General features: G+C 52.0%; 1 protein-coding gene across 2 annotated transcripts; it reads left to right on the top strand.

Annotated features, from left to right (window-relative positions):
• The first annotated feature begins 368 nt into the window (after positions 1-368).
• Bcar1 (BCAR1 scaffold protein, Cas family member) lies at positions 369-26,070 on the top strand. 2 transcript variants are annotated; one of them, XM_036188313.1, is made up of 2 exons: positions 369-537; positions 24,334-26,070. In XM_036188313.1, the coding sequence occupies exons 1-2, from the start codon at positions 526-528 to the stop codon at positions 24,985-24,987; spliced, it is 666 nt and encodes a 221-aa protein (XP_036044206.1). In that variant the 5' UTR covers positions 369-525; the 3' UTR covers positions 24,988-26,070. The 2 variants fall into 2 exon arrangements, with proteins under 2 accessions (XP_036044206.1, XP_036044207.1); XM_036188314.1 differs by lacking the exon at positions 369-537 and adding an exon at positions 13,273-13,353.
• The last annotated feature ends 1,452 nt before the right edge of the window (positions 26,071-27,522 follow it).

The raw sequence follows: 27,522 nt of genomic DNA, 5'->3' as shown, positions 1-27,522 counted from the left end.
GCCTCCACCCAGAGAGTCTCTACCCTATCTGCTCCCAGACCTGGGGAGTACGAGCCTGGGGACCCACACCGAGGGACGTGCCGCGTGGGCGTGGGGGTTCTGGGCTCCAGAACCGGGTGGGCGGACCGGATGGGATTTTTTTCTTTCTTTCTTTCCAATAGTGCATCTGGAGGTGGTGGCCTTTGGGAGGACGGGCAAGGTGTGGAAACACAGCCTCCTTGCCCTGTTGTGCCGACAGAAAAAATGCTGGGGTCCCGGGTCCTCGCCTTTAACGCGGGCGGCGGCGGCGGCGGCGGCGGCGGAGCAGGCGGGAGGGGGAGGGGCGGCGCGGGCGGCGCATGCGCGGCGCGGGGGTTGAGGGGGGGGGAGCGGCCGGACTGTCCGGCGGCGGCGGAAAGCAGACGGAGGGCAGCGGCGAGCGCCGGGAGCCGGCGCCGGGGGCTGTGAGCGGCGCGGGCCCACCGAGCCCCGCAGCCCCGAGCCAGCCCGCGCCGCTGCCGCAGGGCCCCGGGGGCGGCGGCCAAGATGACCGTGCCGGTGAGTGCTGACCGCCCGAGACCCCGCGCCCCCCGCTGCAGGCCTGGGCCACCGGGGGTCGCCGGAGGTTCTTCTTCTCGGGTTGTGGTGGGGAGCGGGATGGGGGCGCCGCCCCCTCGCCGGCTACTCCGACCCTGCCTTGCCAGCCTCTTCCAGGACAGCCGAGTGGAACCGGGGCCCGTGCTGGCCCCGCCGGGAGCTCCCCCTGGGACGGCTGGGTTGGGGAGAGGGTGTTTGTGGGCCTCTTAAGGGCCCCTGGGGCTGGTGGACCCGGCGGGGTCCGCGCTTCTCCCCACCCTCCCTTCCCCGACCTCTTCCCGGAGTGGACCGAGAAGAGGGGCTCTGTCACTCCCTGGAAACCCATGTCCAGGTCAGCCGGGCCGGCCGAGGGGTCGGAAGGTCTGTGCTGGTCCCTAGAAAACTCCCTGGGAGAGCTGCCCTATTGTGCTCCCGGATACCCACCCGATGGCCAGGCGCGGGGCGGGGTCTGTGCTGTCCCCAGACACCCTCACTCCGGAGTGGTTAGCTTGGCTGGTTAATGGAAAGATATTACCTCCCCCTGCCTCTGCTTTATGCGCTCACTTTGTGGGAAGTTTTGTTGAACAGTTGAACCCCAGGGCCTTCCGACCAGCGCCTCCTTTCTGTAGGGGTTTCCCCTTGCTTGACAACCCCTCTTCCTAACCCATCAGACAGACTTGAGCAGCCCTTAGTCCAGGGCTTCACAATTGGGCCATGGTCTCTTCTCCTGACGTAGCCAGTGATCATGGCTACCTGGATGACGGACTGACTCAGGTACAGACTCCACTTTACAGATAGACAGAGGTCTGAGGCCACACCTTCATCCTGTCTGCACAGTAGTAATGGCCTGCAGCCATGATTTCTCTGCTGAGTCAGGGGTTTTTCCCCAATGACAGGAAGGGGCAATGGGCCAGAGCCTTGTCCAGCCTGGCCTTATTCTGGGACTGCTCTTCACCTACTTGGGGACCGGGTTCTCTCTGTGATGCACATAGTCAAGGCTTCCTGGCAGCGCAAGTGGCCTCTTAATTAACCACCATAGGGTTATGGAGATTCCTGGAGAAAAGAGGTTTGTGTAAGTGCAAAGCATTGTTATTACAGAATTAAAGATCCCAGCTCCTGCCCGCCCCCAGAAGTGGTAATGCTGAGTTACAGATGAAAAAATTAGGGCTTCCAGGCTGTGCTGATGGGAGCCCCCACCCCCATCTCTTCTGGTTCAAAGCATAATTGCCTCATCTCTAGGAAGAGACAGAGAAAGCCTGCCAAGCCCCTCTCCTGTTCTGCTCCACTGTTCTGCAAAGCTCAGGATTTTCTCTGGCTTTGGGCATAGGGCACCAGCCAGCTCTGCCTCTGTGGACACTGGTCAGAGAAACAAGGCAGATGGCCGTCACCATCTGTAACTAGAGAGGACAGGGGTCTGGTAGGACTTATATAGCTAAGAATCACTATGAGGAAATAAAGGCAAGGCCTGTCCCCACCACACTCCCCTCTAGAAGTCACTTCTTACCCTCTCTCACTTGTAACCACAGTCCTGGGTGATTCTGCAAGGCATGTAGCTAGGCTGTCAGACCACCGTCCTCTCTCCTGGGACCTTGGTGCCCTGGTGGAGGCCTCTGGAAAGAGCTGCCTGCCCTGTTCTTGCTCAGGGAGCCCAGACTGGTGAGTGGCCATGTGATACTCAGGGACACGTTTGAGTTTTAAGCACACCCATTCATTTGGGCAGCCTTTTCCTGGATAAAGCTGACGCAGGCACTTTGGCCCACAGAAATTACAAGATGCTACAGAAGGAGATGGGGGTGATAGCAGAGAGAGAACTCGGGATGGACTAGGTCGAGTTGATGTGGTTTCCTGGGTATCCAAGCAGGGCCTGTACAGGGTTTTGTTTTTGCTTTGCTTTGCTTTGGTGTTTGAGATAAGATCTCATTGTGTAAGCCCTGAATAGACTGGAATTCACTATGTAGACCAGGCTGGCCTTGAACTCCCACAGAGATCCTCTGCCTCTGCCTCCTCCCAAGTGCTGGTCTCAAAGGTTTGTACCATCACTTCTTGCTGTGCCAGGGTCTTAGCTCTGTTATTTGGCCCCTGTGGGAAATGGGATCCATGGTGGCCCCGGCTCCCAGCTCATGCTCTCGCCTCTGCTGGGAGCTGAGAGCAAGGAACTTCAGTAGTGTTTGGTCACTCATTTCCTGACTGTCCTCTGACATCTGCCTTCCTTCAGTGCATGGCTGGCCAGTGGACAGGCCTATCTGGCAGTCTGTCCTAGCTTGAAGTTCACACTAGAAAATGGCTGGGTTGCCATCTCAGACCCATGCTCGTGAGTGACAAGAGGCTGGCTGCCCTGTCACAGTAAGGTGAAGAGCAAGTCCTGCACAGAGCAGCCCCCGCTGCTGTGTGTCTCTCCCTCTTGTTTCTTGTCTGTGAAACTGGGCAGCTCACCTAGCCTCTGATGGACCCCTTCTTGGAGGATGGGCCCTTTCAAGGACCACAGATGCTGCCCTATGTAAGCAGTGTCCTGTGTGCTGTGCATGGGCATGAGCGTGGACAGGGCCTCAGGGAGGACCCCTATGTGCCCACAGTCACAAGGCCAATGAGAGGTAGGGCAGGGTGGGAGCCAGAGTGGCAGCGTTCATAGTGGTAAAATGACCATCGTTCTGCATGGCCACTCTAATTTCAGGGCTGCAGCCCGGAGAGCAGTTGACAGCTTTCTGTGGCTTTCCATGTGTGACCCTACCTTTTGTTGTTGTTGTTTGTTATCCTGAAAGGCAAACCTAGAGTCTCTTCTTCTTGTCCGTGTAGACAGCCATCTTGGACTCACAGAAGCTAGGCAGCTTGCCCATGGCTGGGCAGCACAGTCAATACAGTTTTGACTAATCTAGCGGCAGCCAGTGGAAATCAGTGGGCACTTGGTTGAATCTGGAATGATCCTGGGGCCCCTCTGTACTTGAGTAGTTGGCCAGGGAGCCAGAGGTCTGAACCAGGGCTGGCCAAGTAGCCAACTGCAGCCCTGTGGGAAGGGCACAGGAGGTAGGGAAATGTCGGAGTCCCAAGCCTTAGCTCAATGCCCAAAGCCCATGCCATGCCCTCTCCTGTTACTGGACTTGTGTCCTTCCTCCCCTTCCCATTCCAGGAACTGGTTTCAAACCTTGTCCTTCTTTACCAGGTAGGTTACTCCTGCGCACCCATGCAACACTGCCCCTGGACGCCTCCTGGCCTCATTTGTTACTATGTATTTAAAGACGGGATCATGGTGGTTGCTAGCAGGTTCTGTCACAAGACTGAAGGCTTCATCAGGTGCAGGACCTGTGACCACCTGGCTTCTTATGTTTTTTTCTCATTGGCCAGCTCAGCAACCTGCTGAGGGTGTGGATGCACCTCTTATCACCCTTATCTGCCACCATGCCAGGGCAGGTAATGACGGCCCTACATAAACCTTCAGATTGCTCAGTCTCTCTCTCTCTCTTTCTTTTTTTTTTTTTTTTTTTTGGTTTTTTTTCAAGACAGGGTTTCTCTGTAGCTTTGGAGCCTTTCCTGGACTAGCTCTGTAGACCAGGCTGACCTCGAACTCACAGAGATCCACCTGCCTCTGCCTCCTCCCGAGTGCTGGGATTACAGGCGTGCGCCACCACCGCCTGGCCAAGTCTCTCTCTCTTTTTTTTAAATTATTTTTTTCAAATAACTTATTTATTTTTATTTTATGTGCATTGGTGTTCTGCCTGTATGCATGTCTATGTGAGGGTGTCAGATCTTGTAGTTACAGACAGTTGTTAGCTGCCATGTGGGTGCTGGGAACTAAACTCATGACCTCTGGAAGAGCAGTCAATGCTCTTAAGTGCTGGGCCATCTCTCCAGTCCCGAAATGGCTGTTGCTCTTTTTTTTTTTTTCCTTCCAGTTTCTTTTTTATTGAAGATTAAGTGGGGGATCACAGAAGCTGCTGCTTCAGGATGGGGACAGTGTTTTGGTAGGTCAGGGCTACGGGCTCTAGAAGGAACCTTGCTAGATTCTACAGTAGTGAGTTACAGAACCTCATGCTTCAGTTTCCTTTGGGTGGTGTGGGAATGCATTGAGCCCTCACATTCGTGAGGAAGTCGGCAAGAATGCCTGCAGCTCTTCAGAAGAGGCTGTCTAGTGGCTGCTGCTGTGAGATAGTCACCGACTCCAGCCTCTGCTGGCAGGTATGATATCCAGGGAGGCGCTCCTGACCCCCGTCTCTCTCCAGTGGCTTTTTCTTTGTGGTTCAGTTCCTGCCAAGGCCTTAGTGGTCAGATGACCCTGGCCTCTCCCCGACTCTGCACAGACTGTTGGAGTTCATCCTCTTATAACTTGGGCAGGTCATTGTCCTCACTTCTCCAACAGAGTGGCTTCTGATGGCGCCACTGGCTAGCCCACCCCATCTCAGGCCAGCTGGGTTCTCTGTGCAGACAGGGTTGCATGCATGGAAAACTACGGGGGTGCAGGCTTGTCCTCAGGCATGATCTGCAGCAGCCTGGTCTAGCACTGAAAGTAACCAGGCAGAACTTCAGTCCCACCTGTAGATCTCAGCACTCAGGTGCTAATGCTGGCATGAAAGGGCCAGTGGCCCTGGGCCACTCCGGCCATGCCCCTCCTACCCACTGCCCTCAAGGATCTTTTCTGTGTCCAAGCCTCGGACTTAGCCTCTAGATAGCTGCCTGCTTTCTTTGTTTCCTGGCCAAACCTCATCATTTATTTTCTCTTTTGGGTCATTGTCCTTGTTGTCACCATTGTCGTGTGTGTGGGCACATGTGCAAGAGTAGAGGTCAAGCCATTCGGTGGTGGTGCACGCCTTTAATCCCAGCACTCGGGAGGCAGAGGCAGGTGGATCTCTGTGAGTTCGAGGCCAGCCTGGTCTACAGAGCTGGTCCAGGACTGTTACACAGAGAAGCCCAGAGTAGAGGTCAAAGGATGACTGGTGGACTCATTTCTCTCCGTCTACCTTTATGAAGCCCCAGAGGAGGGACTTAGGTTGTCAGACTCGCCCCACTGCTTTTGTGTGCTCAGACATCGTCTTCCTCATCCACGAAAGAGAGCCAGGACCTCAGCAGAGGTGATGAGAGACACCACTCTGGCAGGAGAGATGGTCACAAGATGTGGCTCTAAAGTTAATCTCTTTTCTAGGGGGGAGATTAGAGGCTAAGGGGGCTTTTCAGTAATTTTATTATTAAACCTGCCAAATTCCAAGAAGGATCTGAAACAGATTATAGCGAAGACACACATAGTCTAGGATCATCAAAACCTCCAGAACTATATAATATATGAGCAAAGAGGAACATTATTCCAGAAAGCCTAGGTTAAGGGGGCACAGAAATTTAACTGTAAGTTCCCTGACACCCAGTAGTGGGTTTAGGATCCTAATATCTGCTTTGGGGTCTTTAAGAATATTATGCAGCGTCGCACATCCTTTTTGTCTGTGCTTTGTTTCATTTTCGACCTGTTGAGACTTATTTATTCATTCATTTATTTATTTATTTGTTTATTTATTTATTTATTTTTGTGGAGCTGAGGATTGAACCCAGAGCCTTGGGCTTGCTAGGCAAGCGCTCTACCACTGAGCTAAATCCCCAACCCCGAGATTTTTTTATATTGAGGTCGATTTTTACACACCATGAAATGTGCAGGTGTTAAATGTACAATAGTGTACAATAGGGAAGGTTTGGGCTTATGAAGCCCTCTATCAGGATAAGGAATGTCATCATCACCTCAGAAAGTTCTCAGAGGTCCCCACCGGGCAGTCACCACCCTGCTTTCTCTGTCTTAGACTTGCCTGTTCATTCTGTGTTAGTTCTGGCTTCTTTCAGTCAACAGAATAGAAACTGCCACCCACATGGGGAATATCACTGCTTTGTTCCTTCTTGGCTGCTGAATACGATTCTCTTTATGGATATGTGCATTTAGTCCATTCTTTTATTGATGGATAGCTATCTCTTGCTTTTGTTTAATGTGGATTTTTAACTATCAGAACATTGGTATATTGGTGGAATTAGAAAACCTTGTATCTGCTGGACGGTGGTGGTGCACGCCTTTACTCCCACTGGGAGGCAGAGACAGGCAGATCTCTGTGAGTTCGAGGCCAGCCTGGTCTACAGAGCTAGTTCCAGGACAGCCAGGATGGTTACACAGAGACACTCTGTCTCAGAAAAACAAAAGAGAGAGAGAAAAAGAAGGAAAGAGAGAGAGAGAGAGAGAGAGAGAGAGAGAGAGAGAGAAAGCAAGCCAGCCAGCCTGGTATATCTGCCCGCCTGGTCTATAGAGTGAGTCCTAGGACAGCCAGGGCTGTTATACAAAGAAACCCTGTCTCAAAAAACAAAAACAAGGGGTTGGGGATTTAGCTCAGTGGTAGAGTGCTTGCCTAGCAAGAGCAAGGCCCTGGGTTTGATCCTCAGCTCTACATACAAAAAAAAAAAAAAAAAAAAAGAAGAAGAAGAAGAAGAAGAAGAAGAAGAAGAAGAAGAAAAAGAAAGAAAAGAAAACATGACATCTAATCATGCAACCTTAGGTCATGCCCAGAGAAATCTATGCCCTCAAACACTGTATCTACCAAAATGATCTGTTTGCTCAGAGTGTGATGAGACCACACTCCTCCCTGTTCACAGCCTTCCCAGCAGGACCTGAGGAATTTGCATTCCCCCACCAGCTCATCAAAGGTTAACTTCAGGTGTTTGAGTCACCTGCGATTTTCCCAGGGCCTCATTCTGTCCTGAAGGTCCTGGCGGAGGGCTGCAAGGGGAGCAGGTCAGAGAAGATAAATCCTGGACACAAGCTGACTGGTCCTTTCCGCCCTCCCCAGCTGGACCTGACCCAGACATCCTACCAAGCCACTCCTGTTTCAACTCTGAGAGCCCAGTCCAGGATGCACCTTACCCTTCAAGAGGCCAGAGCTGGGAGCAGCTTGCCAGGAGCCCTCCTGCGGTCCCCTGTCCTGAGTCTGTCCCTCCTCTCCCAAGCAGCCCACTCGCCTGCGCTTTTAAAGTCAGGTTTCTCTGGGATTTTCCTCTGCAAAGATTCACACACTTACTGCCACGTCAGCTCCACAGAGAAGCTCCCCAACCCCTTACATGGAACAAACCCGCATCCCTGCCACCGTCTTTGCCCTCTCTGAGTTCCCATCAGCGCAGACAGCTGTGATTATCTGCGCATGCCCACTTTCCACAGCCCAAGTGTCAATTTTCTGAGAATGAGACTCTCACCATGGCAGTGTCCTAGCACAACACAACACTTGACATGCATCTGATGCTCAGACCGTGGGTGCAAATGGAAGAGGTGTGTAACATAACCAGCCACCCCAGTGCAGTTCAAAGGAAGACCTGCTCACCCCAGCATTGGCTGTGGATCTGTTGTGGCTTTGCTCCAAGGAAGAATTGCACCCAGATCCTCAAATGAGGTTTTGAGGGAACATGGGGAATCTCAGAACAGGGAAGCCTGGTTGGGGAATAGGCTTAGAGGTGTGCACTTGTGTCTGTGGGGGTGGTCCAAGGGAAGGTGGGTGGGACTTGATGTATAGTGATTTGGGATGTGGGTATGCTGCTGGCACTGAGACACACCTGAGTGCCCTGTGCATCCATATCAGCGTCTTGAGCATGGACCCAGCTGCTGGTACGGGTTGCCTGTAACAGTATGCATACTGAGGCTCTGAGAGGTGCAGTGACCAGCTGAGGAGTCATTTGTGAAGGCTCCTGTTCCTGTAGGTTTAGTCAAGATGAAGCCTTGGTCTGGTTCTCCTGAGGCAGATGGGGCCCTGCTGTGTAGGCTGAAATAGATTCATGTGGGATCACAATGTTTCTTTGCAAGGAAGGAGCTAGCTGCTTTGACATACCCTGGAATCCCTGGGTTGATGCCTATGACCCTGCAGGCCCTGTAGCTCACTGACTCCAGCCCCTGTGACTGACAGCCCTGTTCTCTACCCATCTGTGGTTATCTGTGGGTGTGGGCACTGGTGCTCAGTAGAAGCTGCTGAGGGCATGTAGCAGATGGCATGTGAAGTCACCCCCTCTGTCTGAACTGCTGGTTGCTATGGGAGAGTGAGAGCAGATGGCTCAGCTGGTGAGGTCTCTTGACCACACCCTGTCCCTGCCCACCCAGCCTAGCAGACTGAAGTAGACCAGCCACCAGCCCGAGCTTTCTCTTCGGGGACAGGGACCTGTCCCATGCTTCCCATGTCCTTCCCTGCTCCTCTCTTCCTTGACAGGTTTCCTCCACTAGTCTGACTCTTCCCTAATGTTGAGGGGATGAGGAAGCAGCCACAAGGGCAGCCACACTAGACCCCAGCCTCTGGTCCACACACGGAGGGAGCAGTAGTACCCAGTCCTAGCCCACCCTTGGCTGCCAGCGCCCAGTGAGGCCTCTGCAGGGGGATGTCCTGTGTGAGAGAAGCACTCTCTGGAAGTGCCGCTGCTGCAGGAACCGTGAAAATGTCCAGGACCACACAGGAAGGGAGAAAGGGCAGTCGGGAGGGTGCTGCTTTTACACACCCTGGGGTTTGTTGGGAGGCCTTAGTCAGTTTGTGCACTTCTCACCCCTGGGCTGTGCCCTACAGAGCAGGTAGCACTGCCTCAGATCCTTCGATCCTTCCATCAAGTCCCCTGGGACTCGCAGGAAGGATGACAAAGGGCATGGCTGACCAGGAAGACTGGCTCCAGGCTGTAGGGCCCTGCCCACTGTTGGACAGACTTACTACTGTAATGAGGAGTGAGTGCTCTCATTGGTCATTCCAGCCCTGGAGCACAGGGAAGCTCTAAGGCTAGCAACTCCAGTACCTGCCCTAGGAGTACACACTGTGCTGAGGTCACCAGGGTCCTTTCCCGTAGCAACATGCTTAGGTTGATGAATAGGCAGTTACAGATGTAAGCTCTGCTGCCACTTCCTGGCCATGTAAGCTGGCAGAGGCACTGCCCTCTGAGCCTCTGGGTGGTGGCATTCCATCTCCCGGTCCCTGGAGTGCTGAGGATAGACTGATGTGATAGACTGTGTCAAAGGGTCCCTGTAGCCTTGCCCAGGTTTTGAGCTTGGCACTGTGAGTATCCCTCTCAGGAGGAAGGCCACAGCTCCTGTGGCCCTGTAGGGACAACATGTCTTCCTGTCCCTGGGGCTCACAGTGCTCACCTCCGGTCTCAGGAAATCCTTTCCCACTGCCGCTCCCAGAGCTGGCCATCAGCTGACCTGTCCAGCCCAAGCTTCGGGAGGGAAGAGGCTGTGTGCCTTATCTCATGCAAGTCATTTCATGCCTGTTCTGTTCACTCTCGGTCATTTGCTCTTTGGAAGTGGTTCTCTTGTAGCTGCATGGTCTTCCTGGAGGGGCTGGCTTGTTCAGGCGTTCCCCTAGAGTTGAGTATTTCCGTTACTCCTTTCCCTTCTCTGCCGTTCTAAGTGCTACAGTGGACATTACCGGGCATTAAGTGGTGATAGGTTCAGAAGGCCAGAAGACTTCAACCTTACTTATCCCAGGCTGTTCTCAGTAGTGTCTAGGACAAGCAGTAATAGGCAGTTGAGTGGCCTCTTCTGTTTACTGTGCAAGTGCCCATTCCATGCCCCAGAGGTAGTGGTATTCCCCTGCATCCCGTGAGCGCATCTTCAAGCTGGTAGAGACTCCAGGCCACTCCTGGGATGGCTGACAACTGTCTTGGAGGGTGGGAGCTGTGGCTGACAACTGTCTTGGAGGGTGGGAGCTGTGGCTGGCCATGCTTGTACAGTCTTTCTCCAGCGGCGCCATCTTTCAGCTCCTCCTTTGCAGATACACCTGTGTGTGTCTGATCCTGTCTGTGTATGCTGCACCTGTATGGAGCTGCACTTTTGTGTGCTTGTCCCTGTGTGTGCCTGTGCCTGCAGCGTGTGCCTATGTCTGTGTGCTCAGGCAAAAATCTGGTTTCCAGACAGGCGGTGGTGGAGCACGCCTTTGATCCCAGGCACTGCCCGGTGAATCTCTGTGAATTCAAGTTCGAGGCCAGCCTGGTCTACAGAGTGAGATCCAGGACAGGCTCCAAAGCTACACAGAGAAACCCTGTCTCAAAATTAAAAAAAAGAAAAATCTGGTTTCCTCTCGGGTCTCAGGCTAGCTCTTCCCACAAGAACCACCCCTAAGGTTCCACCTCATCACACACAGCCTCATCAATGAAGCTAAACTGCGGAGGAGTGATGGCCCCAGTGCTGGACGCAGGGTCTTCGTTGGTTTGTTGTTGGTTTTTTTTGGGGGGGGCGTTGGGAGGGGTTGGGGAGAGGAGGGATTACTTGGTTCTCAGATACCTGCCTGTCTGGAGCCCGGAATGTGATCTTGGTACGGTCTAGCATCCCCACCATCCTCCTCCTCCGATGTCAGCCCTGTCCTTCCTGTGCATGGATTGCTGTGTGACAGTTACATCGCCTGTAAAGTGAGGCCAGCAGTAAAGCGTGTGTTGCTGTGGGCATGAAATGAGCATGTGTCCCAGGCCAGCATGGAAGTTGTCGGTGCCAGGAGGGGCACTGGAGCACTGAGCACGTGTTCAGGCCAGCACAGAGGCCACAGATGTGCGTAGGTAGTATCCCTGTCAGCGCTCTAACACATAACGCAGCCATAACCAGCCTAATGGGTGCTCCTTCTCCAGTAGCTTGGGAAGCAGCATCACCCCCACCCCCCCACCCCGTCCCAACAGCACAGTGGGGTGTCAATCCTGGGGTCTTGTTTCCAGAGCGGAAATGCCATTCCAAGACTCACAGGCTGGGGGGGGGGGGGGGGCGTGTTTAAGTGGAAAAGGAGCAAATTTTTGAAATGCCTGAGCCTGAGTCCAGCTCCCTTCCCCCACTTCCACACTCATAACCACAGCCCTACCCCCAGTGCCACTTTAATCTGTTCTGAAAAAGGAGGGTCTCCCTTTCCCAAGGTCCTGGCTAGTCACTGCCTCCCTGTGGTGCCTTCCCTTGGCTAGGGGGGGATAGAGGCCATCTGTCTCCTTTGAGGACCAGGCATTTGTGTTCCTACCCATCCTGCAGAAACCTCCCACCTGAAGGCCTGACCTACAGGCCTGGCAGTGACTCCTGGATCCTGCTCCTTCCCTCAAAGTAAGAGACCCAGTGACATGTTGAGGACCCTTCAACCCCACACATTGGGACAAATGCTTAGGCATGTTCCCACTAGCCTGGACCCACTGAGTAGCTGGATGGAGGTGGATGTAGGAGGGTGTGTGTGTGTGTCTGTGTGTCTGTGTGTGTGTGTGTGTGTGTGTAAGAGAGAGAGACAGAGACAGAGAGGAGTAGGGCATGGTGACCAGCAGGAGAGAATGTTCCAGGACACTGGGTCATTTCTCCTTGCCCCTCCTCCCCCATGCTGTGAGCTCTGGCTATTGGTTTCTAAGCCAGACACCCTGGGGAAATGCAGGTGTTAGCTTTTCAGGAGGGTTATGACCCAGGAATCTGGTTTAACCAGGTGTTCAGAGGACTTGTGAGCACTCTCTGTGCCCAGCCCCTGATGAAGGAGCTCTGAAAGTCTGCACAGATGCCTGTGGAGGTTGGCTTTGAGCAGGTGTGTATGTTACCCACCATTCTCCAGAACTTTATGCTGAAATTAAGTGGGTCTGTCTTACTGCTTCCTGGCATCAGAAGCTGCCTGATAGTGTCAGTGAGGGGCTAGGATTGCGGACTGGTCAGGGTCCTGTGAGGTCTGAAATAAGTTTCATTCCGGTTTTCCCAGCAGTCTGCACTCAGATTTGCAGTATCCAGATTTTGCTGCTTGGGTGACAGTTACTGACTTGAAACCTAGCAAGGAGCATTTAGGTGAGCTGAGGCTCTGTCCACTGCTTTCTCCCGGTGCCTTTTCCTTCTCCCTCGTTCTCAATGTGCACATTTCGACGTTCCTGAAATAGACAAGTTGGAGCAGGTTTCAAGAAGGTTGCTGGGCACGAGTTTTGTGTCTGGACAGGACTGACACAGGAATGGGGAGGGAGGCCTCCTAGGGCATGACTTTGACCTGATCGAGGAGACCCTGCTTCCGGAGCCTGCACTGAGCTCAGTGAAGAACTGAAGCACGAGTTGGCAAGCCTCTAGTTCCTTGCTGAGTGGCCAGAGGCATTTGTGGAGTGGACGTAGTTAGCCCTGGTTTCACTCCCGGTGGGCTTCAGGGAACCAGCTGAAATCCTATATGGTTGAGGAATACAGAGGGGCAGGGGTTGTTGCTGCCTATGAATTGCAACAGGTCAGGCTGTAGCTGGCCAACCCTGGGGTCTTTTCTGTCGCCCAGGCTGGTGCCTTCCTGCCTCCGCCTCCCGATTGCTGGGATCCTTAGGCATGAACCATCACGCGGGGTTCCTGGTATCCTTACACAGTAAGGCCTGTCCACAGTCGTGCGCTAGCTATTATTGTTTTCAGTAATTCTTTCTTGGGGCATACTCCCTCCACTTTGCCTCGGAATTCAGGTCTGAATCCGATGCCGCGGACACACGTGGGAATACTCCTGGGTTGGTAGGTGAGGAAGGCAGAAGGCCGGCATCTGGAGGGGTAGGAGAGGCTGCACCCGAGCAGAGCGATGGGGCCGGCGGCGTCTTCAGAGGACCTTCAAGAGCCTGGCTGGCGGCCGCGGGGGGCGGAGACCTCCACCGGGCTGCAACCAGCACGGCCCGCCCACCTCAGCGTCTCGTTTGCATGGGGGCCCACGGTGGCCAATGGTAGCGCGGCTGGGCATGCCGGGAGCGGGCGGCGGCGGGCGGGCGGAGCCAAGTGGACCGGCTGCGGGCGGCCGAGGAGGCGGCTGAGACGTGCGGCGCGGGCGGCAGGCGGTACGCGGGCGGCGCGGCCTCTGGCCGGCGGGCACCATGAAGTACCTGGTGAGTGTGGGCGCGGGGGTGGCGGGGAGGACGTTTCCTGCGGGCTCGGCGCGTCCCTCGGGCCGCAGAGTTACCGGTCAGCTCGGCGCGCCTTTCGACCCCCCGCAGCCCACGGAGCTTTCGTGTCGCACTCGGCGTCCGCAGCTCCTGGGTCCTGGCACGGGCCGGGCTGCCTGAGGCTGAACGCGAGGTGGTATGCCGCGGGGCTCTGAGAAGCAGAGATTTGCTGAGGGCTGCAGGCGAGCGGCGAGCCGCTACAGGTTAGAATCCCATTGAGGGCAGCAGCATATCTTCACAGTTCTGCGGTGTCGAAAGGTCCAGGTTGAGAGACCCTCCCGATCTAGGGTTTGCTATGGGTTTGGTCACCTTCACATAACGACCATGTGTCCATTCCTTGCAAAGTGAGAAAGTTTCCGATTGTCTTGCTCCCGGGGACACGCCCTCCTTTCTCCGGATGGAGTGTTGGATGGTGTGACTGGCTAGGGCTGATGGGCCAGAATAGCAGGTGTGGGTGCCTAGAGGATCAGGAGCCAGGTGGTGCCTTAGGGAAGGGAGCCGTTGGGGAGGAACTGCCGGCACACCTTCCTGGCACCAGCACTCACCTCCCCTTTGCCCTGAGCAAAGAAGGAACCCATTGGAAGCTGGGTGGAGGCAGGGCAGCGTAAGGCAGTCCAGGTTGTGCGAGCAAAGTCACCTTTGGTCAGGGGAGGAAGACTAGAGCTTCTGGCCATTGGTGGTTGTTCGGAGCAAGAATGAGTGCTGTGCGATCTCCTTATGTCAAGGCATGAAGTTAGGGCAGTGTCTTAAGGGAATCTGTCTGCACAAGAAAGGCCCCTGAATCAGTTGTTGCTCCCCATCCTGGTTGTAAGGTTATAAGTGTAGAGACTGAGGCAGAGGGGGAGGGAGTTAGTCCTTTGAACCCAGGGCCCAGATCCTGGTCTCTATGTACTGCACCATTTATGTTCCCCACTCTTTGTCTGGGAGGAGGGAACTTGGCCTTGAGTAGCTGTCGGGCTCTACTGTGGCCCTCTGCTAGCATCCATTCTTTTGGGAGGCCCCACCACAATTTTTCCCCAAGACTGGACATCTTTATCCTCTGCACGCTGCCCCAACCCAACCTGCTCAGGCTGGGAGGCCTTTGGAAAGAGGCAGTGTTAGTCAGGCTTGATATTGGGAGCTGTGGTGGGTGATGAGGATCACTCTCCAGCAGATAGCCATTCTTCCCAGCATGGAGGGGTTATGGGGTGGCCTTAGACCCAGAGGATGGGGCTAGACCCTCTTGTCTGGTCCTCTGATCTCTAAGAAGAGTCAAGGCTCCACATCTTATCTTGGTGTAACCCTCCAATCTCTAGGTGAGCTACAAAGTCAGGCCTTTGTGGGATGGGTAGAGAGTGGAGGGGGTATGTTTTGTATGTTGGAGAATCACACCTTCTGTGATACTGTCCCCCTGTCCCTGTTCAGGAAGCTGAACTACATACGAGCTGCTGAAGCCTATTTAGAGCTGCTGAGTGTCAAAGCTCCAGGAGACTTGAGATCTGAAAAATGAATAAACCAAGGCCTTGTCCTAAGATCCCCTGTCCCTTTTGCTCTGATCTCCGGATCCTCCACGATGGCAGAGTCAGGGGTGGGATTACCTCTATTCTGGGCCCCATATTGCCCCTGAAATGAAGGGTCAGGTTTTTGGTTTTTGTTTTTTTTTTTTTTTGAGCTGAGGATCGAACCCAGGGCCTTGCGCCACTGGGCTAAATCCCCAACCCCGAAGGGTCAGTCTTAAGCTAAACTCTAAGGCACTAAATCACAAAAATGAACTGGAACCAGTCTACTGATAGGTTCACAAATCCTCTATTAGAATCCCAGGGCCAGGGAAGGAAGCAGTAGGTATCTTCACCCTCCGTGGTGTGATGCCATATTCTACAGCAGGAGGGTTTCTTATGCCACTACATCTCTGCCCAGACTCCCAAAGATATAGTACTTGTGACATTTTGGCAGGAGTTGGAGCAGGAATCTGCTTCCGGCCCAGAGCTGGATCTGGACACAAAGTCATTAGCTATTGCTACTAGAACCAAGGACAGCGTGTGTGTGTGTGTGTGTGTGTGTGTGTGTGTGTGTGTGTGTGTGTGTGTGTGTGTGTATGTAGGGGAATTCCTGGCAGAGGCCACCCTCTGCAGGTGGGTTTTCACTCCTTCCTTTTCCAGACCTTTGCCCTGGCTGCAGAGTGTCAGACATGGAGCTTGTAGCTACCCACCGTGCCCCCCACCCCCACTGCCTTTGTACTGTCACATAGTCCTGAGGAAGGCAAAACTGGAGCTGTGGCTCCCCTGGGATGGCTCTGGAATGTGGGCTCATGCACAAGCCATTTTGAGCATGGTTCTCACACTCTTGCTCCATATCAGTGTATCAGGGACATGACCTGGCTACTTAGTTGTCCATGGGAATGCTAGGGCAGGATGCTGTCAAAGCTGGCTTGTCAGGATAGGGAAGGGGGAAAGTGCCATCTCTTGGGACTCCATTGGATCCTGGATTGGGGCAAGGAGAGCTGCCAGGTCCCTAGTCAGCGGTCTATGACTACATGGTCCTCCAGGTGTGGATACCTGGACATGAGTGAGGACAGTGGTGAGTAGGACTGCCAGTTGGGCACCCATTCACTGGGCCTACATCCATTGGCCACTGGGTAGGTGGCTTTGGGACAAGCAAACAGATTATCCCAGAAATAAACTTGGCTCACATTTGCAGTGGTTCTGAGTATGAAGGGAGCCAGTGTTTCCTTAGTGCCTGCTGTGTGTGAGGCTCTGTGCTTGGGGTGGGAGCCAGTGTGTATGCATTGGGGGTGAGACTAGGCAGGGTAGGAAAGGCTCGTGCAATTAACACTCCAGGATTCTGTGAAGCTCAGCATTTCCGGTGAATCCCTGACTCCACTTTTATCTCATGGCCTTAGACCTAGCTCTACTGTTTCTTGTCTCTGGATCAGACAGGTGTATCCATTCTGAACCTCCGCTTCCCTTCAGATAAGATAGACATAATTCTTGGTGTCCTGGGATTGTTTTGAAGATGAAGTGAGGTGAACATGGTAGGAAGGAGCTCGGCCCATGACCTAGGGAAAAATTCACTGTTGTTGTCATTAGGAACCTGCTGGTTGTGTCAAGTGGCCCTGTTCCTTTTCTGATTCACCTGGTTCCCATCTTGAGCTGGCTCAGGGCTGCTGAGAACATGGTTTGCTGTGTAAATGAGTATGAACCAGCTGGACCTGGACCTGCATGCAGGGTGTCCTTTGGTTAGAGGGCCCAGGCTGGCACTGCTTGAAGGCTCTGTGGAGGGGAAGCTGTAGAGTCCTCTCCTCAGCACTCGAAGCCACCAGCTTGCACCCTGCCCTATTGTGAGGGTTTAGGGAATCCCACAGGATTCTCCTAGGACTCTCCCCCAAGGCAACTGGAGCTAAGAACAACCGTCACATCAGTTCTCCCTCTGCGCTTCTGCATTTCAAGGCTAGCTTGAGCCTTGTTAGGTCTGAAGCCTTCACAGGTCCCAGGACACACTGGGGGCCATTTTCAACCAGGTAATACCTGTGGGACAGTCCTCCCATGTACAAGGATGTTGTGTGGAACAGGGAACATTGACATCGAGCTAGGGGTCTTCTTGGCTCTACTGACTTCAACAGGCACTTGCTGTGGCCCCTCTTACGACAAGTCTGCTCTGGCACCCAGGGTTCTGCTGGAGATAGACTTGTGCTTCCCATGTTTGAGTTAGGAACAAGAATTAGGCAATAACAAGACATGGCAGTATGTGAGGTGGGCAAAAGAGGAGTGGGTGTCTTCAGACAGTCATTGGGCCTTCCTGAAGAAGGAAAGGGGGTGATGTCTGATACGGTTCTATAGATGTAGGATGCAACAGTAGGTTCCCAGAGTGAGGTGGCCAGAGATTGGCAAGCCAGGCAACAGCCTCTGTGGTGTGGTGTCTTGGATGTGACTGGCACCATCGTCTAGACCAGTGATTCTCTGCCTTCCTAATGCTGTGACCCTTTATACAGTTCCTCATGTTGTGGTGACCCCAACCATAAAATTATTTTTGTTGCTATTTCATAACTGTAATTTTGCTGCTGTTATGAATCATAATGAAGTAGTTTTGGAGATAGAGGTTTGACAAAGGGGTTGCACCCCACATGTTGAGGACCACTTGTCTATACAGATAATTGTAACCTGGCTCTGCATCTCTTAGAGTCCCAGTTGTACCCATTGTGAGCTTGAGACAACGTATATAGCATAGCATGAGCCATACAACAGTTCAGCTGAGGGAGACTGGAAAATGGGCTCAGGAAGCTGATTGCTTCTCCAGCTTCAGTCATGGCAGAGTCCCATGGGAGACTGCTAGGGAGAAAGCATGACTGCAGCGGGAATGCTCAGGCTGCCGTGGACTTTTACCCATCTGGGCTCATTTGGCTGTAGAAAGCCATTGTTTGGATGGCGTCTATTGACCCTGGGATGATAGAGGGATACGCTGTGGAATCCTACAGTGATCAGCCCTGTCTGTGTCCCACTCTGGGGTCACAGACGTCTCCCTTCATTGCTCCTGCTCCAGTACCTTGGATTCTACCCTTGCTGTGCCCTATGTACTTAGCTAGTAAGTCAGCTAGAGTGTTGCTTCCTTGGGAAGGCCACGCATATGCAAAGGTCTTGTCCTTCATTATTTCTGGTACCCCACTTCCCCCCTTCTTGGCAAATTATTGCTTTAGTGAGCCTCACATAAGCCAGGCAAGTGTGACACTGAGCTACACTCCTAGATAGGGCAAATTATTGCTGGATGTCTTTCTGCCCTACTGCGGTTGTAAGCTCTGTGCTGACCAGACCTCAAAAGGGTAAGTGTGCACTGTCTTTAGTACAGAGGTTCTCAGCCTTCTAGTGCTGTGACCAGACCTTTAATACAGCTCCTCATGCTGTGATGACCCCAACCATAACATTATTGTTGCTACTTATAACTGTCATTTTGCTGCTGTTAATGAATTGTAATGTAAATATCTGATATGACCCCCCTAAGGAGTTAGGAGCCGCATGTGGAGGAGAACCGCTGCTTTAGGAGTTTGGCAAGAGCTGGAGCCAGGGTAATCTTCTTGTTAAACAAAAGTAAGATCTTCTGAAGCCAGCAGTGTGATCTTAGCTGTGACAGTGTGGTTGTTTAGGGGAGAAGGGACTTACCCAAGGTCACATAGCAGTGGGAGGAAGAGCTGGACGCTGGTCTGGGTCTGAACTGTTGCCCAGTGGCTTGCGAGAGGGAAGGAACAATGTGGCCTTGAGTAATAACTAGGGAGGCAGAGAGGCTGGGAGGGCCTTTGCTTGGCCAGCCGAAAAAGTCGATAGGTCAGGCTCTGGCAGTGCTTAGGACTTGGGTTGGGCAGGAGAGAGGCTGGCTGCTACAGAGGCTCTGGGCCAGAGCACACCAGCTGACACAGGCAGAGGAACTCCTGGTGCCAGGCTCTTGGTGCCACGTGCCCAGCCCATGAGGTGTTTCCCAGCCTGGCTCCAGCTGCCCTTGACTATACAGTTACAACCCTACTTGGCCAAGGCGCACTTGGCAGGCACTACTCCATGAGTGTGCGCTTTAAGTAGAGCTAGCATCTGGGAGGCCAGAAGCCCGAACAGACGGGTGGACGGCTCACCTGGGCTGGGCAGTTCCTCTCTGCTTGGCTTGTTTACTGAACCTTCCCTTCAACAGATGCTTCTAGCCTCCATGCCTTAGCTTTCTCCTGGTGTCCCCAGACCCGCCCAGTGGGGTCTCTCTGAGCCTTCCCTGCACAGCAATCCTAAGAGGTGAGGGACTCAGGAGCAGGCCCTTCTGTCTACACTTCCACCCGCCTTTGACTGGCTGGAGGGAATTTCCCTGTGACTCATTCTGCTGGCACTTCCTGTGGTCACCAGGGCAGGGGCTAGGGGACCCAGCCAGGCGGCTTGATGTTCTGGGGTCACTGAGGGAGGGTGGGCCTGGTGATTCCTGGAGGCAGGCTACAGACCATATTTGGGAAATTTGCGTCTCTTGTTTGCAGCTTGGGGATGGGGACTGTGAGCCTGGTGGGCTGTAAGGTAGTTCCCATCCCGGCCTGCTCCTCCAGGGTTCTGGCCTCTGGACCCACTATAGCGTCCGCCTGCCTCTGTTCCATCCTGACCCAGGGCTGGCCATGTGACCTACCATTTTCTTTTCCTAGATAAGTTTTTTTTCCTTCTCTTAGAGAGAGAGGGAGGGAGGGAGGGAGGGAGGGAGGGAGGGAGGGAGAGAGAGAGAGAGAGAGAGAGAGAGAGAGAGAGAGAGAGAGAGAGAGAGAGAGAGAGAAGGAAAAAACCTTAGCTTTCAGAGTAACAGATTTTTTTATGACATTTTCATACATAGTTAATTTTGGTTGATTCCCTTCAAACAGTTTTTTTTTTCCAACTTCAAAATAAATACTTATTGAAAAATTCTGTAAATGAGAGAATATCTACCCCTATTGTCTTGAATATTTTTAGTGATATTCTGATACCTCATTTAAAATTTCAAATGATGTTTTATTGTGGAGTCTTTTTTTTTTTTTTTTTTTGGAGGGGTGGGGATATCACTATAGATCAAAGTAACCTAAAACTCAAAGTCTCTTCCTACCTCAGCCTTCTGAATGCTGGAAGTGCTGCTGTACTCAGTGCTTATTCAGTGCACTTTAAACCTTCCTTAACTGGTGTAGACAGCAGGAACTCTGGCAGTTTCAGGGCTGTGACCTCCTTAGGCATCCTCTCTACTTGGTCTCTCCCTGGGACTTGTTCTTTTTGGTTCCTAGCTCCTCTGCCCCTTCCTTTTCTGGGACTGGAGAGTTCAAGATGTCCTGGAGAAACAGATGCCAGCCTGTGATACCTCTCAGTGTGGCAGGCCTGAGAAAGAAATCAGAGGTAGCTCCCCGGGACTCCTCTCCCCAGAGCCTGAGGAAATCCCACTCTGGATTTCTGTCCCTAGGGTAGGGTATGGCCCTTCCTGCCGCCTGAATTCCAGCCCCTAATTGGTTCCGTGAAGGAGGTGAGGTCCAGAGGGTGGGGATGTTTCTGTTGTTTGGTTGATGTAGCTTTGATTTCCTGAGATAGGGTTTCACTAGCCCAGGCCTTGAACTCCTGATTCTCTGCTTCTGCCTCTCAAGTGCTGGGGTTGCAGTTGTATACCAGCAGCCTGGCCAGAGGGTGGTTCTACCTCCAGAGTCTCGGTAGGCAAGGCCACACAGCAAGTAGCCAGAGCCCAGGTCCTGTTTTCAAGTCTAGATCTTCCTTGTGTCTCCAGACCCAGGAGTCTTAGGAGGGACCTTGTAGGTCACCCAGACTTGATGTTTGGTTGAAGGCCAGAAGGGTGCATCTGACCTTCTTGAGTGCCCAGTGGGGACTCAGTCAGCCTCTGCCACCAGCCCTCCTGAAGCATACAGTCTTCTGCTGCTCTTGGAGGACAGAAGATGTCCCAGCCACACCTAGCCCAGACTCCTGCCCTCTGCCATCTCTGAGCCCAGCTCCTGGGCAAGGAGGCAGTGACAAGGCCTGCTCAAGTCACAGTGGCAGTCTTGGAGCCACCCCACTGGGTTCCTGTGCCTTCTTCCCTGTTGTCTGTGCTGTTGTCCTCAAGTCACATGGCTCCAGCACAGGCTCCTTGGCTTCTGGGCCACATGAAGTGCAGATTGCTGTTCTGGTAGTGTCTGTGACACGGGAAGGACAGAGTACCCAGTTCTTGTAGTAGCTGTGATAGATGATAGGAGGGGCTCCAGTAAAGATGGGAGGTGCTGCTCTCCCTTTGATGTTCCTGATTTCCTCTTGCTTCTTCCTGGAGCCCCAGAAGCACCCACATTAGTAATGTGCCTGGGACCTGTCCCTGAACCATTGTCTTTGACATATAGAGGGTACTGCTTTGTAGGTGCTTATAGCTTTAAAGTTCTGGCCAGGGGTGGGGGTTTAGCTCAGTGATAGAGCACTTGCTAGAAGGCCCTGGGTTCGGTCCTCAGCTCTGGGAAAAAATGGACAAAATAAAGTTGTGGCCCATAACACATTTGTTTCTTGCTCTGACTCAGGAGGGCAGGGCTGACTTGCCTCACCGTTACCTTCTCACTGCTCGGGGTCAATACAGGTGGGCCCCATATGTGATAAGCAAGCACCCTGGTGCTGAGTGCTCTTAAGATCAGTAAAGCCTGTGCATACCCCTGCCTGCACCACTTCCTTAAATACCAGGATACCTGTAGGACCGAGTGGCATAATCCCTGTCTCTTCCTGCTGGAACTCTAAGAAAGAGTTCCATTTGATTTCCCTTGGGTGACCTTTTTACATATTACATATTCTGTTGGTCTTGTACCCTTTTTTGTTTTTTGTTTTTTGAGACAAGGCATCTCTGTGCAACAACCCTAGCTGTCCTGGAACTAGCTCTGTAGACCAGGCTGGCCTCACACCCACAGACATCTGCCTGCCTCTGCCTCCTGAGTGCTGGGACTAAAAGGTGTGCACCACCACCACCCGGCATCTTTTCCTTTTTAATTGTATGAACTCCAAATTCCTATTAACTTTACTTGTCCTAGCACTAGGCCATTTGATTTGAGTCCTGATTGATAGTCTGTAATGCCAAGGTCAGTGTCCACATTGGCTGCCTTCTTACAGTGCGTTTCCTGCCTTCCTCTGTGGAGTCTTAGCCTTTTCTCCCTGCTTCCCAGCCCTGTCCTGCTCAGAGTTGTTCTCATGTCTAGAAAAGAGTGCCTGTGCCTTTCAGAAGTGGCTTATTTATTGGCCTCTATGCCTCCATTTCATTGTAAAAGAATTCTTTTTTTTTTTTTTAAAAGCCCTATGGCACTTTTATCATGATGAATTATTATGGTGCAATTAAATTATGCTGAGTTCACATTATTCTCCCCTCAGTGTCTAGGGTGGATTTCAAGACTCCCAAAGGATGCCCCAAACCTCAGATTAGTATTGTTTGTTTGTTTTTTGAGACATAGTTTCTCTGTGTAGCCTTGGCTGTCTGGAAGAACTTACTCTGTAGACCAGGCTGTCCTCAGACTCACAGATCTGTCTGCCTCTGCCTTTTGAATGCTGGGATTAAAGGCATGTACTGCCACCTCCCAGCTCAGGTTAGTATTAAACACTCTGTATACTATATTTTTTTCCAATACATGCTTATCTGTAGCAGATTTTTTTATTATTGTTTTTTCTTTTTGTCTGAGACAGGTCCTCGCCATCTATTCCTATTTGGCCTGGAACTCACTCTGTAGATCAGACTGGCCTCAGACTCACAGAGATCCACCTGCCTCTGCCTTCCAAGTGCTGGGAATAAAGGCATGCTCTGCCATACTTGGCTTTTATCTATAATAGTTTAATTTATAAATGTGGTATGGTAAGAGATTAGTAACAATAGTAGGACAATTAATATGTTATAATAAAAGATATGTGATTGGTCTCTCTAAAATCATAAATTATTAACTTTGACATTTTCACTTAGCAGAAGCACCTTTATAGCTTCTCTTTGGTAAATTTGAATTATGTAAGAATTATTATGTGTGTGTATGCACTTTGGGGCCATCACAATCGGGCTTACTCAGACACAGTAAGTCCTGCAGTAGCTGAATAGATCTGCAAGCCTGGATAATAAGCAAGTAGTACATACAGATGGGATGAATGTGCTGGTCCCAGGGTGGTGGAGTAGACTAGTAAGAGGTTTATTTCATCATGCTTCTCAGAATGGCCTATAATTGAAAGCTTATGGATTATTTATTTCTGGAATTTTTCATTTTAATATTTTTGGGCCATGGTTGACCACAGGTAACTAACTGAAACCACAGAAAGTGAAACCATGATGATGGGCAGGCTGCTGTACTAAGAAAGTATGGGCAGATGAACACTGTACAGTGTTAAGGTCGTCTCACGGGGAACTTGGCGCATCTTTCCTTCCGTTCAAGTTTTTACTTGAGCAAAAACATTTTGTCCTTCAGTCTTGTGCAGAAAACTTCTGTTGTTCTGTCTTTGCTGATTCTTGTACTTGGAATACCTTTACAAAGATGATCGTGTGGTCTGCAGAGGATGACCATTTTGTCCCAACCCTGTGATGTGCATGGTCCTCCCTCACCCCATTAATTTCTTCCTCTTGGAGAACTGCAATGCCCTGGACAGTCTGAACCTTGGAGCTGGAATGGGGAGAACATCTTACTTTCTTTTGAGCTTAAGGGACAGTTTTTTAAGTTTCTCCATTAATTACTGGCTTTTTGGTAGGTGAACTTGGGAAATGCCTCCCCTCCCCGTTTCTATCTTAAGAAACTGTGTCAAATTAGTTTCTCAACTCTACTGAACTATCCTTTGGAAACTTAGTGGCTGTATTGTCATTATCCTTAACTTCTCTGGTACAGAGGAACTTTGAAAAGATTTTATTATTTTTAATTATATGTGGTGTCTCTGTGTCTGTATACATGCACAAGTGAGTACAGGTACCTACAGAGTCCAGAGGAAAGCATTGGGTCCCCTGGATCTAGGTTGTGAGCCACCCAATACCAATGCTAGAAACAAACTCAGTTCTTCTGCAATAGCAGGAAACTCCCTTTAACTGCTGAGCCATCTTTCCAGACCCAGGAATGGTTTTTAGTCACATATAAAGAGCCTTCTCTTAAGAGAGAGAGAGAGAGAGAGAGAGAGAGAGAGAGAGAGAGACACACACACACACACACACACACACACACACACACACACACATCTTGTGAGTGTTGATGGCAGCTGGTAGCAGCTGCTGCTGTCGAGGATTTGAAGGGCCCTAGCTCAGCTAAAAGATAGACTGGGGTCAGCTCCACTTTGCTGCTGGGGGGGCAGGCAGAGGCAGTGAGGGTAAAGGCCCCCTGCTATTTTCAGACATGACTAAGTCTCTTTGTGGAAGTTAAAGCTGGGTACTTACTGATTCTGGAATAGGTAGGAGTTGGGTGAGGCCTGTGCCTATCTTCCTGCCTTCATGTCCACCTATGTCTTCTCTCCCCAGAATGTGCTGGCCAAAGCCCTCTATGACAACGTAGCTGAATCCCCGGATGAGCTCTCCTTCCGAAAGGGCGACATCATGACAGTGCTCGAGCGGGACACACAGGGCCTGGGTGGCTGGTGGCTCTGCTCGCTGCATGGGCGCCAAGGCATTGTCCCTGGTAACCGCCTCAAGATCCTGGTTGGCATGTACGACAAGAAGCCAGCAGGGCCTGGACCAGGCCCACCTGCCACTCCACCCCAACCCCAGCCCAACCTCCCTCAGGGTGTCCATACCCCGGTACCCCCGGCTTCCCAGTATAGTCCCATGCTCCCCACTGCATACCAGCCCCAGCCTGACAGTGTGTACCTGGTACCCACTCCCAGCAAGGCTCAGCAAGGTCTCTACCAAGCCCCTGGGCCCAACCCACAGTTCCAGTCACCCCCAGCCAAACAGATATCCACATTCTCAAAGCAGACACCTCATCACTCATTTCCCAGCCCGGCCACAGACCTTTACCAGGTGCCCCCAGGGCCTGGAAGTCCAGCCCAGGACATCTACCAGGTGCCACCTTCTGCTGGCATAGGGCACGACATCTACCAAGTCCCTCCATCTATGGACACCCGCAGCTGGGAAGGAACAAAGCCCCCGGCAAAGGTAAGGCCAACTTACCAATAAGGCGAAGCCCTATTGGGTTAGCCTAGGTCCTGGTTTGTGGGCCTAACAGGGCCTGGTCACCAGAGTACCCATACTCCAGTATCACTGTGTATTTGGTCTGAAGTCCACGAGTGAGGTAACTGGATAAATGTATATATTTATCTGATGATACATTTGGTTGTCTGAATAAGGGACATTGAGCTGGCCGTGGTGGATGAGGAAGTCTACAGCAGGCTGCCCTGAATTGGAAAATGTTAACCACAGGTTCCAGCCTGTGGTGGGTCTAGAGGTATGGAGGCATGCCCTGTATTCCAAGTGAGCAGCAGGCCAGAGACAGCCTCAGGGGCCTGATTGATACCCAAGCTGCACCTGCACAGTTGCTGTTGGTCAATTTATTCTGGCCCAAGTGGAAAGTACAGCAAAGCATAAAGCCTTTGGGTCAGGAAGGTGAGGTTGCAAGGCTTAGATGTCAGCACAGAGTTACACGGCTCTTCTTATGAATTGTGTCCAGAGGCAAGCAGGCCAGAACCATCATTGAGATCCAACCACTGGGGCTGCTCTTTGGCCAACAGGAAGACGGGGAGGGGACAAAAGAGACCACACATTTCCTAAGGAGCTCTCTTGGAGGTTACTTACATTGCTTGTTGACCTCTGTCCACCCCGCTGCTCGGGAGGCTAAGCAGTGAGCCTTATCAGGTGGCTGAGTGTGTCACTGAAAGGGACTTCTCTAAGGAAGAAGGAGCAGAGCTCCTGAAGGACTCTCAGTTCTGTCTCTGGGCCCCCATGAGGGTGAGGGGAGCTGCCTTGTGCTCAGGGGCTCACACCAATCCTTCAGCAGTCATTTCTGGTTGAGACCTAGCCCATTTAGTTGTTCCTGGCTCCACAGACATTGGATCTCTGTGAGGCAGGGCCTCTGGGCTCTAGGCTGTGTCTAGGCCCTCAGCTCCTCCATGCTACTTTCTGACCCTCTGCTTGTGGATTAAGCAGGACTGAATTAGAAGGAGAGGCTCCCTGGTTTCACGCTCAATCAGGAACCACTTTTCCTTGCGTTCATTTTGGCCTGTTTTCCTGTATCAAAGCGCACGCCTTCAATCCCTGCACTCGGGAGGCAGAGGCAGATGGATCTCCTGAGTTTGAGGCCAGCCTGGTCTACACAGTAAGTTCCAGGACAGCCAGAGAGCTACATAGTGAGATCCTGTCTCAAAAAACAAAGCAAAAAAGACCTAGGGAATGGAATTTCTGGACTTGTCCTCCAAATATTGAGGATAGAGTTGCCATGTCGAGCTTCCCACATCTCCTCCATACCTTCATCTACTGTCCACAAGAAGGCCTTAATAGCTAGGCAGGTGGTGGCCCTGGTGGAAACAGCCAACTGTGGTGGGCACAGCAGCCCTTAAGAGAACAGCATAAGCCAGGCAGTGGTGGCACACTCCTATAATCCCAGCACTCAGCAGACAGAGGCAGGCATGTCTCTGAGTTCAAGGCCAGCCTGGTCTATAGAGTGAGTTCCGGGGCTATACAGAGAAATCCTATCTCAAAAAAACAAAAGCGAGGAAGGGAGAGAGAGAATGAGGATATAGCATATATCCTTATGCCCAGCTAAGTCAGTTTCGTTTTCTGATCACGTCTGGTCCAGAGTCATCTATGTCTGTGCTGTGTCTGGTGAGACATTGGCCAGATGCATGCTCAGCCATGGCACAGAGCCTCTCTGTCTTTAAAGCCACCTGGTGCCAAGAACCTAATTGGTACCACCTAGAAAGTAGGTAGTATCATCCCATCCCTGCCCAGAGAAGTTTGGTATCCAGTGGCCTGACTAGGAGTCACAGGCCTGCATAGGATGAGATTTCTTAGACACTGACCCACAACCTGACTCAAGGGTCCCGAGTCACTGGACCCCACTTCCTACACTTCCTGCCTCTTTTAGTCAAGTAATAGAAGCCTGCATACATGTGTGTATGCATGTGTACGTGAGTGGCTGTCTGGAGAATTGGGAATAGTGCCTGTTCAATGAGCCTTGAGACAGGCCAAGCTCCGTCCCTCCACATGCACTCACCATACATGCCATGTACATGCACCCATATCACACTCACCCCCAATCAGTTCTTCACCTCCTGTCCTTGTAGTAAAGCTTATCCTGAGACAACTGTTCATCTAGGCTGCAAGAGGAAGCCCAGAGGGAGTAGCCAAGACGCCTTCCCTCACTCACCTAGAGGCTGACTAGCTGTGTCCTTTTCTGCCCCAGCCATTGGTGGAGCTGTCCCAAGACTTTGACCTAACTGATATCCTAGGAAGAGAAGCCCTGTGCCCACGCCTGAGAAGCCTTGTCATCCCTGAGCTGGGCAGCCATTGCCTCTGCTTTTATTGTAACATGAGAGAAGTGCTTGTTTGCCATAGACAATGCATAATGTATGAGAAAGTCTAGGGATAAGTCCCTCAGTCAGGGAACAATCACTGAGAAGCATTGGTGTGGTTTGTCTGGCATCTTCTCTGTTTGTTACAGATCTGTATATGTACTTTTTTTTAATTTTTATTTTTAGGCAGACTTACTCTATCTTT

The sequence above is a fragment of the Onychomys torridus genome, chromosome 5, assembly GCF_903995425.1.
Source record: "Onychomys torridus chromosome 5, mOncTor1.1, whole genome shotgun sequence".
In the NCBI taxonomy this organism is placed as follows: Eukaryota; Metazoa; Chordata; class Mammalia; order Rodentia; family Cricetidae; genus Onychomys; species Onychomys torridus.
This window is presented reverse-complemented; position numbering and strand designations above follow the sequence as displayed.